The 15,370-nt window shown below is 40.9% G+C and overlaps 1 protein-coding gene across 9 annotated transcripts in view; it reads right to left on the reverse strand.

Moving 5' to 3' along the window:
- The window catches only part of LOC138737246 (WD repeat-containing protein 26), a 261,475-nt gene that overhangs the window by 199,407 nt on the left and 46,698 nt on the right, over positions 1-15,370 (reverse strand). For all 9 annotated transcript variants that reach the window (XR_011340851.1, XR_011340852.1, XM_069887979.1 and 6 more), the window contains exon 4: positions 3,465-3,601. Coding sequence is in view for 7 of the 9 variants with exons in the window: in XM_069887979.1 (XP_069744080.1) it covers positions 3,465-3,601 (137 nt within the window). In the remaining 2 variants the exon portion in view is untranslated. The remainder of the gene's footprint in view (positions 1-3,464; positions 3,602-15,370) is intronic.

A 15,370-nucleotide genomic window follows, 5' to 3' on the forward strand; every position in this document is an offset into this window, starting at 1 on the left:
AGTTGGGTGAGCCCCAGTGTATGTGTGTATTCCCAGGGTAAGGGGAAGCACCCAACTTTGCATTGTTGCTGTAATAAATGTTCTTTGTTCTCAATTTTTGTCTTGAGCAATTTCTTTAAAGGTACTTCTATTTCTAACACTATCATGAATCAGAAAATAAGAAAAAAGAGCAAATCTTCATATTAGAAATAATGAAAATGAGGAAGAATCCGAAGATGGGATTAAAAGCAGGACCGGCCGGCAACTTCACGTTACTTTTAGAAGTTGTGGGGTGGCCATCATTGTTGGAATCTAGGGGTTAAAACAGTATGAAATAAATGATTAATTAATAAGTGTATATTTACTGCATGGTTCAGGGAAAAAGGAATGTGATTAAGTGGCAATCACAGCATGGAGCAAAGTTGGCTGAACAAAATTGTCTCTCCAAAATATAGGGAGAGGAAATGCATAAAACGATTTAGGAGGAATGCTCAAACTAAATGAGGTGGTGAGTAGCACAGGAGACACAGGCCAGATCAGAACAAAGAATGGCCTGTAAGAAACAAAGGGAATGGAAAACAAGTCTAGGAGGAAGATTAAGGCAGGAGGAGGTGTTAAAGAGAACAGCAGAAATTGGCCAGACAAGAACAGAATGGTGATTAGAGATATCTGGGGATGAATTAATTTCTGATCAACACAACGGGATAGTCTGGCCTGGAGGATTAAGATGGGAGTGCTACACCCCAGATATCTGCAAAACAGGAGATGACTTGTGATAACCCTTATGCAAAAAGATCTAGCAAAGGAAGACAACTTTTGTTCTGTATGATAATGAAATCTAGCAAAGGAAGCCAACTTTTGTTCTGTATGATAAGGTTGACCTATATAAACTGAACCAACTGGACAATAGGGGTCAGTCTTGGGGAGTAGCTCACTGTGCAGGTGACCTATGAACTAATGAGTGACCCAGAGCTCTGTTAAGTTTTATTCTTGTGCTGTGTAATAAATTGACTGTTGAACCGAATACCTTCTCCTATCACTTCATTCAAAGAACGCGCTGGACTCAGACTACACATAGACTAAATTAAGAGTAAGTTAAAGCCAGAGTCCGACATCATATAATACAAAAGTCTCACTGGCAGCAACATCACTTAGACCAGGGGGGTCAAACTCAAACTCACGGGGGGACAAAATTAAAAACTTGGAATAAGTCGAGGGCCAAACTAAATATTTATTGAAAACATCTGCATGTTTTCTCTTCTTTCAACATATGTAATGTTAAACTTTAGGATATAACTTTAGGAGGATAATGTTACAGGTCAGGAGTAGGTAGCTCAAGTTCACCCTTTGCTTAACCTGAGGGAAACATATTTGGTCCCTTTGGAGATGTAGTCAGCATTCACAGGCTGTGTCCATTTTGGCCTGCATCAGGACTCAGCATTTCCTGCTCACTCCTCAGGCTCTAGGCCTCTATTCACCCTCGACCCACCATCCCTCTACCTGACCAGTCCTTTACCCAACCTCTACTCACCCCTCACTCCACTCGCTCTGCCTCTACCCACCCCATCCTATACACGCCCCTCTACTGCCTCTCCCCTCAACCTGTTCCTCCCTCTACCCGTCTCTCACCCTCTAATCACCCCTCCCCTACTCGCCCTGCCCCTCCCTTTTACCTCTTCCCTATCCACCCCTCCTTCTACTCATTCCCTCCCTCTAACTGCCCCTCGCACCACCATAACTTCCCCTGCCCATTACTCCTCACCTACACCCTCTGCCAGGGGGAGTCACGTGATGGAGTAGTGGCCGGTCGGGGAACTCCAGCCCTCTCCAGAAAAGTTAAAAAAAGATAGAGAAAAAACAAAGGTACCTACACCCTCTGCCCACCCCTGCTTACCCACCCACACAGGCCCAGCGCGCTGCCGATCAGCCTTTGCGGAACAGCGGGAGCCGTGCGCAGCCTGGCATGTCCGTCGCGCCGACAGGAAATCACAGGCGCTCGCCAATCCGCCGCACCGCTCGACAGGTGGGAGAAGTGACTAGTTGTGCGGGGAGCCTTCCAACTGGCTTGCCGGCTGATGACGTCAACAGACTTCTCGTGTTACAATTTTGTTTACCCCGTTCTCAAAGTTTGCACGGTCAACCTGCAACACTCTTGCTCCCTCCGCGTCCCGTGGATCTGATGCCCGGGTGTTGTTAGGATTCCCAGCAGAAGGTTTGTGGAACTTTACCATTCTGGATTCCTTTTTGAGAATATTCTGGCCATCTTTTAAGGGGGGTGGTTTTAGGGGGGGAGGGGATAGTTAGGGGGTGGGGAAGGATGTGCAATGAAGAGGGAGGATGGTGGGGGTGACATTACCAAAAAACAGCATCGGCTCTCGCTGCAGGGCGGGCCACCTTTAATACATCTTTGAAATGATCTTGCGGGCCAAATATAATATATTTGGCCCGCGGGCCAGAGTTTGACATGTGTGACTTAGAGTGACCAAAGAAAGTACTGCAGAGCTCCACAAATTACACAGTTTGGGGTGAACCTATCCCAAAGCATCCAAAAACAGTCACAGAGTGTGGAAATTGGCCAAATAAAATGTTCCACCTTACTAGCCCCATGTGCTTACGTTTCCCTCTAAACCCATCTGATCCATAGATCCAGCCAATTTTTTTTCTTTTATGTTGCATTAATACCTGCATCAACTACCTCCTCCAGCAGGCTTACCCATACATTCCCTACCCTCTCTGTAAAAAGTTTGAGGGTAACTGTTAAATCTTACCCCCCTCACCAGAAAGTTAAGTCCTTTGGTTACTGAAAAGACTGCATGATTTTATACACCTCTGTGAGATCACTCCTCATCCTCTTACACTCCTTGGAATAAACCCCAGCCTACTTAACCTCTCCCTGTAGCTCAGATCCCCCAAGTCTTTGAAATATCCACATAAATCTTCTCTGCATCCTCTCCAGCGTGACATCTTTCCTCTGGAACAGTGACCAAAACTGACCGCCCAATTTCTAAACTCTATGCTCCAACTGATGAATGCCAATGTGCTGCAAGTCTTCTGACAACCCTATCTACGTGCCACTTTCAAGGTGCTACGTATTTGTACTCTAAGATCCATCTGCCCGACAACACTCCCCAGATCCCTACCATTCACTGTGTAGGTCCTACCCATGTTAGACCTCCCAAAATGCAACCCCTCACATTTCTCTGTATTAATTTCTATCAATCATTCCTCTGCCCACTTGCCCAACCAATCAAGATCCTGCTGCAGTCTTTTGCAACCAGACATTTTACTGTCAACCACAAACTTGCTTAATCATGCACGATTAATATAGATGACAAACAGCAATGGGCCCAGCACTGAACCCTGCGGCTCACCACTGATCACAAACATCTCGTCTGATAAACAACTTTCTACTTGGCTCAATAAAGTTTTGCAGACGGCCTGTTCATCTGAACATGAAAATTCTCTTCTTGACTTTTCCTACATACCCACTCAGGATGTGTATTCGCTCTGTGTTGTACTTCAAAGGAGTCAGTTCACAACGCAGAACTTGAAGGGCTTCCAGAACCTTCCCATCTTCCAGATATTCCAAGTATTTCTGCTGTAGCAGTAAGAACTTCATTTTCTGAAAGAAAAAAATATTTGACATGATAGAATACAGATCAGATATTCCACAATTTACCACCTACAAAATTCAAATGAGTGCATTTTGATTTAAATATCAGTTTACTTTAGAACAGGGGTTCCCAACCTGGGGTACATGTACCTCCAGTGGTACATTTGCACTTTTCAGGGGGTACATTGGGTCTGAGAGAATAACCACTACTGCGCAGTACATGGTGTGGTAATCTGCAGTCAGATTGCACAATGTCAGTTTTTTTTTATCCTTAATTTTTAGGGGTACACGGGAACCTATAAAAATGCCCAAGGGGTACAGAGGAACAAAAAGGCCAGGAACCCCTGCTTTAGAACATAGTATCCATTTTGATCCATTCACCATCCAATTTTTGTTCCAATTGCTGAAGATCTTAAAATTTTAATCCTTTGGATTCTGATTCCTGGTTTTCACTGTTTACCAACATGCCAACAAGTTTCCTTTCTTAATTTTTAAGAAAAAATTTAGACATACAGCACAGTGACATGTCATTTCAATCCACGAGTCCATGCCACACAATTTACACTCTCGGTACGTTTTGAATGGTGGGAGGAAACCGGAGACCCCTGGAAAAACCCATGCAGATATGGGGAGAAAGTACCAACTCCTTACAGACAGCGCGATATAGGAACTCCAGTCCCGTTCGTTGACATTGTAAAAGCATTGCGCTAACCACTATCCAATCATTTTCTGGGACTAGTTCATAATGATGTTCGTACTGTAGTTTACCCGCACCCAGTCCAGAGAATATATTATGAAAGGTTTGTTATGGATTATATTATATATTTTATTATATAAAAATGTTTTTAAAAGAGAAAGATTATAGGTCACTTCACAAACAGATACTTCACATCTCATTTAAAATGCAAGAGCTTTGCTGAAGCTCTGACATTCAGGCACCAGTGGCTTTGCAAAAGACAATGGAACTGCCTTGAAAGGAACTTCAGAAGTAGGTGCAAATGGAACAAAGTCCAGGCTCAAGTGCTGATAAAGATCTTTCAAGGATTGGCTTTGGAGCACTGCAGGGAGTTCTGGTTTTTACAAGCAGAGAGGGAAAAAACAAACAGGATTCTTTTCTTGGAGAGAGAGAGAGAGAGAGAGATCAGTTCTACAGTGGCAATTTAGGCTGCCATATTGCAAGCTGGCAGGTTTGTTATAAACACCATTTTGAAGATGGGTTGTGAGTTCTGAGTTCAACCTTTTGAAAACCCTTGTAGTTCTTACAAGACTAGAAACAAGAGAAACTCAATGGTGACCTGGAAGAAGAGGTTATCATTTGGGGCAGGTTTCTTTGGCAAGATACTGAAGTGACTGATTGCAAGCAATCCGATGCAGAGAAGGCTTGTCTGCAGACATTCAATGTCAATAACCCAGATTATAGCTAAACTCTCTGTTAACATACTAGTAAATTTTCTCTGTACCTGTCCAAAGAGCAACAAATCTCTCTCGGAAACCAACAAGAACCTTCCTGAGCAGTAACCATTTGACTTTAAGAACCAGAGCCTGGTGAAAAATCATAAATGTTAAATTCTGCGAACAGTATAAGAATTGCCTGATAACGGTGAACGGAGAAGTGAAAAGTGAATGATTGTTCTATTAAAGCTTCCCTGAACATATACTCATTACATACATGTGTGCTTAGAATTAGAAGGAGGTTAAGTTGTTAATAGTAATAAGCTAAAGTTTGATCCTGTTTTTATGTTTAAAGAAAATTAAAAGCAAAGTAAGTTTGGTGAATTTCTATTGTTGCTGAGTTTTGGGGTCCTCTGGGTTAAATATGGCTAGAGTCCAAAGGATTAATGACACAGCATGGTAGAAAGTCCTTCCAGCCCATGAAACCCATGCCATACAATTAAATCTAATTAACCTACAAACCCCGTATGTTTTGGAGGGTGGGAGGAAATCAGAGAAAACCCACGCAGGTCATGAGGTGAACGAACAAACTCCTGACATATTCAAACCCAGGTTGCTGGGATTGTAATAGCATTGCCCTAACCCCTACGCTAACCATGCCATCTGAATGAGATCACCTCTCATTCTTCTAAAAACTTGTAAATGTGAAAAATCTAAATAATAGCAACTACTGGAAAAGAGAAAAAAGGTTTTTTTTCTAAATGGCAAGAGATGGAAAAGTACCATGTTCACAGGTTTTTGAGTAGGAAATCACTATGAAAAGAAATCATAATGAAAAGAACTGACTCAGTGGAATTTCTTGTTTATTTTTATTGAGAGACAACATTGTTTAACGGGTTTAATGTATCTTAGATTCTGAACTTTAAATAAGTGGGAGGGGAGGTGAGGGAGGGAGGGAGGGAGGGGAGGAGGGAAGGGGGGAGAAAACGACACTGTATATATTTGAAAAGGAAAATGTATGTATCTTGATCAATATGGTTTATAGTGTGATAAATAAAAAAATTTTAAAAAAAAGAAATAAATGAATCTTTTAAGAATTTTTATTTGAAATTATACAGTCTGAAGTCTTTAAGGGATGAAGATAAAATAAATAATTATTTATCACGGATGATGTTGCGTAGGTTGAATCTGGGGAGCAGCCTCAATGTAATACCCCATTTTCTGAGGTTGAACAAAGGGAAGCTATTACTTCCTTACAGAATAATAAATCTCTAAGAGAAGATGGATTTCCAACTGAATTTCCACAAAGAATTGAAGGAGATACTAACACCTATATTTATGCAAGTATTAGAACATGCTTCAGAAACCCACACTTTTCCAGAATCACTTTCAATGGAAAAAAAAAGACATAATTTAAAGCTTTCATCATATTTCATTATTAAATGCAGATTATAAAATAGTTGCAAAAAGTTTGGTAAATAGAACTCCAACGGGCCAGACGGGGTGATGAGGGCGGTCTTTGGGATGTTGTCTGGGTGGACCGGGATCCGGTGACTGCCCCAGTGGAGGTCAACTTTGGAGAATATGTGGGCCCCCTGTAGATCTGTTGTGAAATCTTGAACGTGCAGTATAGAGTATTTGTTTGGTGTGGTGGCCTCGATCAGGCAGCCATAGTCTCCACACGGCCTCCGACCTTCTGCTGCTTTGGGCATCATGTTTAGCAGGGAGGCCCAAGGACTGTCGGAGTGCCGCTTAATTCCCCATCTCTTCCATCTTCTTGAAGCCTTCCTTGGCGAGGTTGAGTTTTTCTGAAGGGAGGCAGCGTGCCCTGGCATGAATCAGAGGCCCCTCTGTGAGAATGTGGTGCCTCACCCCGTGCTTGGGCTCAGTTTAGGTGAACCATGGTGCCACTATGGAGGGGAATTTTGCTAGGATGCAGGTGAAATCATTGCCTGATAGGGTGATTGAATCAAGGTGGGGGGCTGGTAGCTTTGCCTTGCCCAGGGAAAAAGTTTGGAATGTCTTGGCGTGTACCAACTACTGCCCTTTCAGGTCTGCCAGTATTAGGCAGTGTGCCCATAAAAAGTCTGCGCCTAGGAGTAGCTGTGCCACTGCCTTCAGCGTGAAGGTCCACATGAAGTGGCTGTCATTGAAATGGAGCAGGATGGTGTGGGTGCCAAAAGTCCGGGCCCAGCTTCCCGTTCTGGGTATCATAGGCTGGGGGTGTGGGGGGGGGGAGTATGTTGACCTCTGCACCCATGTCCACCATGAAATGCTGACTTGAGAGTGTGTCTCAAATGTATGAGACCATCTCGCTGGTCTGCTGCCGTGGTCATCAACAGCTGGCCGTGGAAACGTGGGGTGGCATCAGCGAGCCTCTGTATCCATTTGCCTTTCTGTTGTTAGATGCAGCCTTGTTGGCCTAGTGACTTACTTAACCGACGTGCCTTTGTCCCGCTTTGCTCTCCAGAGCACATCTGCCTGGGCTGCGACTTTCCGGGGATCGTTGAAGTCCTCGTTGGCCAGCAGCAGTCAGACAGTTGCTCCAAAAAAAATTTGGTCAAAAAGCAGGCAAGTCTTGTGCCCCTTGGCCAAAGCCAGCATATTGCTCATGAGGACGATGGGGGCCTGTCCCCCAGGCCGTCCAGGCGCAGCAAACGGGCATTGCATTCGCATCTTGAGAGCCAGAAAGTGCACCTTAATACCTCTTTTAGGGCCTCATATTTCCCCTGTTCTGGAGACTTCTGCAGACCCTTGCTGCAGTGACCTGGGCTAGTGAGTTCACCACGTAGTAGTACTTTGTGGAATCAATGAAGATCTGCTGCAGATGAAATTGAGCTTCTGCCTGTTCGAACCACACCAGTGGTAGCGATGTTCAGAACAGTGGCAGTGTTAGCGTGACTGTGTGCAGTGTAGATGGGTCAGTCATCTTTGGGTCTGAATTCCGTTTGGACCAACAGGGGTCACCAATGTAGCAAGGAGCTACTGCAGAGCAAGAGAAGCATGACACATGCATGGGTGTAAGTGAAGTCAAGACTGATTTATTGATCTCCCCAGCCCTGCTTTTGGACACAGCTTTCCACCACTGTGGGCAGTTGTGATGTAACCAGTGAGCTGGCCTTTGGCTATGGTTCCCACCGTGCCGGCTCCTGGGCAGTGAAGGCCATTATTACATGTGGGCTATCCACGCTCGCCATTTTAGTCTGCTATTTTGGGTGCTGGTTTGCTTGCTAGGTCTAGGTATACGTATGGATATAAATTTGAAGAATTTATATAAATTGAACTACTTATCTTTGCTTCATCGTAACTTTAGTTGGTAGAGTTAACTGTATAAAAATGAACATAATTCGAAGAATAAAATATATTTTCCAAACATTGCCTATTTTAATATCTCAAATTTTTTCAAGAATTAAATAAACAAGTAAGGAAATTTTTATGTCAAGGTAAAATATCAAGAATCTCTATAGAGAAATTAACAAGGAAATATGAACTTGGAGGTCTACAGCTTCATAACTTTAGAAATTATTATCGCGCGACGTAAATGAGATTTCTTGCTTCCCTTTTTGAAAATGAAAAGCCGGTATGGGTTAACATAGAACTGAATAGGTAGGAGAAAGGAGAGCAGAAGAATTTATTTATGTGCCAACCGAAATTGATGGGTGCTGATAAGGATACACCATCATTGAAACATTTGGTTAATATTTGGATAAACAATAAACAATGATATTGGTGTAAGAGGGTCTATATCACCTAAAATGCCATTGATTCAAAATTCCCTTCAGCTTTTTCAGTTTTTGAATATTTGGTCTCATAAAGGGATTTTAAAAGTGAAGATTGTTATGAAAGAGGTCAGTTTATGTCATTTGAGCAATTTAGGAATAAATATGCTATACCACATAATATACTTTTTCACTTTAAGAGCATATTTAAGGGATAAGCTTGGACCGACCATGTTTTTACCTAGTTGTACCGAAATAGAACTTCTTATTAGGAGAGGAATTGTTAAAAAATTTACTTCTATGATATATTCAATTTTACAAGCAGGAATTCCCAAACAAGGACTTCATACATCTAGAAAGAGATGGGAAACAGATTTGAATATAATAATTGATCAAAAAATATGGGAAGATTTATGCAAGGGTTGTATGACTAATACTATTAATGTCAGATATAGATTAGTCCAATATAATTTTTTACATCAGTTATATTGCAGACCACATAAATTGAATAGATTGAAATTAGATTTATCTGATCAATGTTTTAGATCTGGTGTAGATGTAGGATCTCTTTTACTTTTAACTTGGTCTTGTCCCAATGTAAGGCCTTTTTGGACAAATTTATGAAAATTTTTGGAACAAGTTACAGGAATTGTTTTTCTGTGAAGCCCTGATTTATTTTTATTTGGGAATATTAAAGGTACAAGTCATCAATTAAAACTACCAGTTTATCAATTGAAATTTGTTAAATTAGATTTAGCAAGGAAATGGATTGCAATTACTTGGAAGTCCAATACATCTTTGGGTATGTTAAGATGGAATGCAGAGATTCAAAGTTGTATTCCTTTGGAAAAAAATTACATACAAGTTGAAAAATAAGTATTCTAAGTTCATACAAATTTGGTGCCCGTACACAAAAATAATGGGATTAAATTTGTAATGATATTCTTCCTACGCATCTAGACCTACGAGATTCTCCTGAGTGGTTATGAAAAATTTGGAAATATGTGCCAGATGATGCTTCTCTATGCATCCAAAAACTCTCCATATTATATTTCTTTCTTTTTTCTCTTTATACTCATAGAATTATAGTATCTATATTTTTTGAAGGGGGGGGATGTCAGGTGGGGCAGGGTTTGTGGGATGGGGTGAAAAAACAATATGTATGTAACTTTATTTTGGTTCTTTGAATTTATATTATTACAAATATATTATTACTGCATGTATGGAAATTAAAAAAATATTTTTAGAAGATTAAATTTCTACCAAGTAGAACCTTCCAAAAGAGTAACATGGACTATCCAAGTAAGTTAGAAAACAAATCAGCAAGTCGTGCTAGGGGTAAAGATGAAGTGAGCGAAGAGAAGGAAAAATCTTCAAGTCCCCTTTGTCACTATTGTAAGAAACCTGGTCATGTGATAGCAAATTGTTTTGAGCTGAGAAGAGAAAGCGAGAAAGAGGCAACATCAGATTCTTGTATTCAAAGAGATGAAAAACATAGAATCCAAAAGGATTCAAGACCTGCTGATAACATAAGGGATGAATTAAAATATTTTGTGTCAGAGGGTTTGGTTTCAGTAAAGGAAGGGTCACCACAAGTGAGTTACTAGTGCTGCCCAGTCACTTGTGTTGCACAGTGTTTTGGAATTTTGTGATGAGACTGCCACAGGTGAAATAAATTTGATTTGAGGCCTGGGAGGTGATCCAAAGTTGATACCTCTGTACAGGATAATGTTGAAATCAGAATTAGTTGATGAACCTGTAACAATAGGGATCCGATCGAGTTTACCAGTCGAGGGAGTTTCATTGTTATTAGGAAATAACCTTGCAGATAGAGGATAAATTTGTCCCTGTGGTGAGGTTGACAGCTACGCCAGTCATTGAGGAGACAAAGACAGATTCTGATATAAATCCAGCCTGAGCAGTGACTCGAGCTAGGGCTAAGAAGCTTGCCAGTGCAGACGGTGCTGTGCAGACTGATTTAAAAGGGACTAGAATTTGTGATAGTACATAACCTCACTCAGGTTGTAATGGCCTGACAAAGACTTTACATCCTTCTTTATTGGACCAGAGTTCTGGTGTTAAACCCGAGAGTAAGGATTTGTCGTTATCTTGAAAATATTTAATAGCAGGGCAGAACAAAGACCTGAATCTTACTGAAGTGAGAAGTAAGGCTCTCTCTGCTGATGGAATTAAGAAAGTCTCAGTTGGATATTATTTCAAGGAAGGCATGTTGATGAAAAAGTGGAGACAACCTGATATCCCTGCCAGTGAAGAATGGGCAGTTGTTCACCAGGTTATAGTTCCTAAAGCTTATAGGGATGAAATTTTAATCTTGGCCCATAGCACGCCCTTGGGTGGTCATCTTGGTATAAGGAAAACTATGAACAAGATTATGAAACAATTCTATTAGCCTAGTTTAAGAAAATATGTTGTTGTAGTGGCTTCTACGGTAGATGCTACTAAATAAAAGCAAACGCACACAAAAGTTGTCAACTCAAGACTGGTTTATTGCAGACATACACAATCTTTTATTCCCTGCCTGTTTAATGAGTTTGTTAGTGAACAGCTGCTGGTCCTGTGGACCAGCAGGTTAAAGCTATGAGCCGCGCCTTTAGGCAGGGGCTTCACCTGATCCACTCGCTGTACTTTGGCGCCCAGCACTGCTAGCCCGCGATGTGTCAGGTAAGTCTGTGAAACGATGGTGGTGGTTCGCAATAACACGCTGTGCGCCCGCTACATCGTATATTTTGCCAGATCTGTCACATTTGTCAGGTTGTGGGTAAACCCCATCATGGTTCCCCAGTGGCTCCTTTATAACCCATTCCTGCTTTTGATGAACCATTTTCTAACATTATTGTGGATTGTATTGGCCCATTGCCAAAGACAAAAACTGGGAATCAGTATTTGTTAACTGTCATATGTGTGTGTATATATACACACATTTAAATATATTTAAGAGGGAATTAGATATATTTCTTCAGTATAAAGGAATTAGGGGTTACAGAGAGAAGGCGGGGTCGGGGTACTGAACTTTAAGATCAGCTCAAAGGGCCGAATGACCTACTCCTGCTCCTATCTTCTATGTTTCTATGTATAGTCTCCATGCTTCTAGAAGCAATACCACTTAGAAATATTAAAGCTAAAACTCTGGTAAGAGTACTTATAAAATTTTCACTTTAGTTGGTTTGCCTAAAGAGATTCAATCAGACCAGGGAAGTAATTTCATGTCAGGGCTGTTTTAGCAGATAGTTTATAAATTGGAAGCTAACCAGATCACATCATCTGCATATCACCCAGAATCTCTAGGGGCCTTGGCGAGGTTCCATTCGACTCCCAAAACCATGATGAGGACCTATTGTTTTGAGAATGAGAAGGACTAAGATGAGGTTGTCCATTTACTTTTGTTTGCAGTGAGAGTCTGTACAAGAATCATTAGCTGGTGTTTGGACATTGACTTAGAGGACCTTTAGTGTTGTTGAAGGAACAATGAGTTAATGAGGATGTGCAGTTGAATTTGTTAGATTATGCTTCAAAGTTTAAAGATCATTTGCAGAAAGTTTGTAAACTAGCTCAAGAGAATTTGAAAACAGCTCAAAGCAAAATGAAGGTCTGATATGATTAAAAAAAAAGCTAGGATGAGAATTTTTAAACTGGGGGATAAAGTGTTAATTCTGTTCCCAACAAATTCTAATCCCCTTAGGGCAATTATCAGGCCTGTATGAGATAGAGTCAATAGTTAATGATGTCAGCTACGTAGTTAGAACCCCTGATCGGAGACATAAAACACAGAGTTCCCATGTCAACATGTTAAAACCTTATTTTGAGAACTTGGCTTTTAGCAGAGGTATTAATTTTGACAGAATTAAGGACTCTAGGGAACATGGGACGGTACAAGCTGACTCTTGTGAGGGTCACTTTAAACAAAACATTGAGCCAGTTCAAGTGTTTGTAGAATTTGGATGTAAGTTGGCTAATCTTCAGCCCTAGGAAAAGGAGCAAATGAAACAGCTACTTATAACATTTAGGAAACTGCTTCCAGACGTGCCTAAGAAAATCCCAATAACTTGACATGTTGATGCTGGAGATGCAAAACCTATCAAACCATAACCCTATCAAACAACATCCATATTGAATAAATGTTGAAAAATGTAAACTGATAGATCAAGAGATTGAATATATATTACACAATGAAATTATTAGACATTCTATCTCAGATTGAAGTTCACCTTGTATCCTGGTGCCTAAATCAGATTGGAAGGTTAAATTTTGCAGATTATAGAAAAGTTAATCTAGTAATTTTAACTATAGCTTATCCTATCCCTAAGGTGAAAAAGCACACAATTGCTGGAGAAACTCAGCAGGTCAAACAGTGCCTCTATGTTGCAAAGGTAAAGATATATCACACCTTGATGAAGGGCTCAAGCCCGAAACGTTGATGATATATTTTCACCTTTGCTATATAAAGGCACGGTGTGCCAAACATTAATGTGATGCTACCACAATGTGAGTGTGTGTGTGTGTGTGTGTGTGTGTGTGTGTGCGCGTGCGTGCGTGCATGCGGGTTGGCCCGCCCCCTGAAGCCCAAACCTCTCCCTGACTACGTGCCTTGTAACCAGGCCAGCAACATGCAAGCTATGCTGACACTTTAAAGTGATTAAAGCCTATTAATCACGATTCTCTGACTGATTGTGGTTGATTGGTAGTACAGCTATTGTTACAGAGTTCTGTGTTGTGTATTGACCTATGTGTTGCATGGACTTGGAAGACAATCCATGGCTGGGTGTGGTTGCGGAGTGGAAGGAGGCCCAAGCACGAGCCATTGTCTAAGAGGTAGTTTGGAATGTTGGGCATTTTCAAAGGGATGAAGATTCCGAAGGCAGCCAGAAGGATCCGGACTAAGCTTTTTTTTTCTTTCTGCTAGCGACACAAGAAGACCACACCACTTTGAATTTTGTGCTTTCTAAAAGATCTTTTGGCTTCAGTTTAACAAACAAACTGAATTTTGTTTACGATCTTTTGTAATCGAAGTTTTGAGAGTCTTGAGTTTTGTGTCTAAGTTATTTTTCTGTGAGCTGGTTGGAAATATAACTTAGACTTTGATTACATATGTTATATTTAGGCTGGGGAATTTATTAGTTATACATTGTTATAGAAATTTTTTATATTAACCAGGGGGCATTGTTATAAAAGGGGGGATTTTGAATTAAAGTTTGAAGGAGAAATTTTGTTAATAAAGTAATTTACCCCTGTGTGATATGCCTTCTTTGTGGTTGCTGGTTTGATCTTGTAACACTATCTATATGTTTGCTGATGACATCACAATTGTCAGCAGAATCACAAATGGCAACGAGGAAGGGTTCAGGATGGAGAGAGATCAGCTCATTTTGAAAGGTGCAATGACAACAACCCTGTGCTCAACGTCAGCAAAACCAAGATCATTGTGGGCTTCAGGAGGAAGTCAGGGGACTATGACCCAGTCCTCATCGAGGGCTCAGTAGTGGAGAGGGTCAAGAATTTCAAATTCCTGGGCATCAACATCTCCAAGGTTCAGTCTTGGAGCCTTCATGTTGATGCAATCACAAAGAAGGGTCGCCAGTGGCTATAATTTGTGAATTATCTGAGGAGATTTGGTATGTCACTAAAGACTTTCATAAACTTCTACAGGTGTACCGTGTAGAGCAATCGGCTGCTTATATCACTGCCTTGTATGGAGGCGCCAATTTTCAGGACAAGATTAAATTCCAGAGGGCTGTTAATTCGGCCTGTGACATCAGAGGCACCAGACTTCATTCCATCAAGGACATCTATGTGAGGTGGTGTCTTCAAAAGCAGCCTCTATCCTCAAAGACCCCCCCACTCCACCCATGTCCTCTTCACTCTGCTACCACCAGGAAAAAGGTACAGGAGCTTAAAAACAAGCAATCAACAGCACAAGTAAGCTTGTTCCTCGCTACCATGAGATTAAAATGAACCAGAGACACTGCCTTACTTTATGTGCACTATTATTTTATTTTTTAAAGTAATGTTGTAAGATGGTTATAATATGAAAGTTTGCTCTATGATACTGCCGCAAAACCCAAATTTCATGATTTGTTCATGACAATAAATTCTGATTCTGAAGACGGGCTTATTAAAAGGTTACTGATGCTTTCCCTTAACAGACAGAGATAGGGAAACTTCTGCATTTGTAACCTTGTCATGGTTATATGACTACAATATTTTTCCATTTGCAATGAAAAATGCTCCAGGGACATTCTAAAGAATGATTAATTCTGTGATTCAAGGTTTAGAGCATATGAATGCTTAAAGGGAATGATACCTGAGTTAGAGAAATTGTTTGAAAAACTTTCAAAATCCAACCTTACTGTAAATTTAGCTAAAAGTGCATTTGGCCACGCTACAGTGACTTATCTTGGTTGTTGTTGTTGGTCAGGGCATGTTGGCACCTGTCCAGGCAAATGTTCGGACAATTTCTGAGTATCCCATTCCCATGGGTAAGAAAGTTATTAAAAGGTTTTTTGGAATGGTATGGCACTATAGAAAGTTCTGTAAAGATTTTTCTGATCTCGCCCTTCCTTTGACTAACCTTCTGAAAAAGGGGGAAAAATTTGTTTGGACAGAACTTTGTCAGGAAGGTTTTGATAAACTGAAAGCCATTTTATGTCAC

The sequence above is a fragment of the Narcine bancroftii genome, chromosome 6, assembly GCF_036971445.1.
Source record: "Narcine bancroftii isolate sNarBan1 chromosome 6, sNarBan1.hap1, whole genome shotgun sequence".
Lineage (NCBI taxonomy): Eukaryota > Metazoa > Chordata > Chondrichthyes > Torpediniformes > Narcinidae > Narcine > Narcine bancroftii.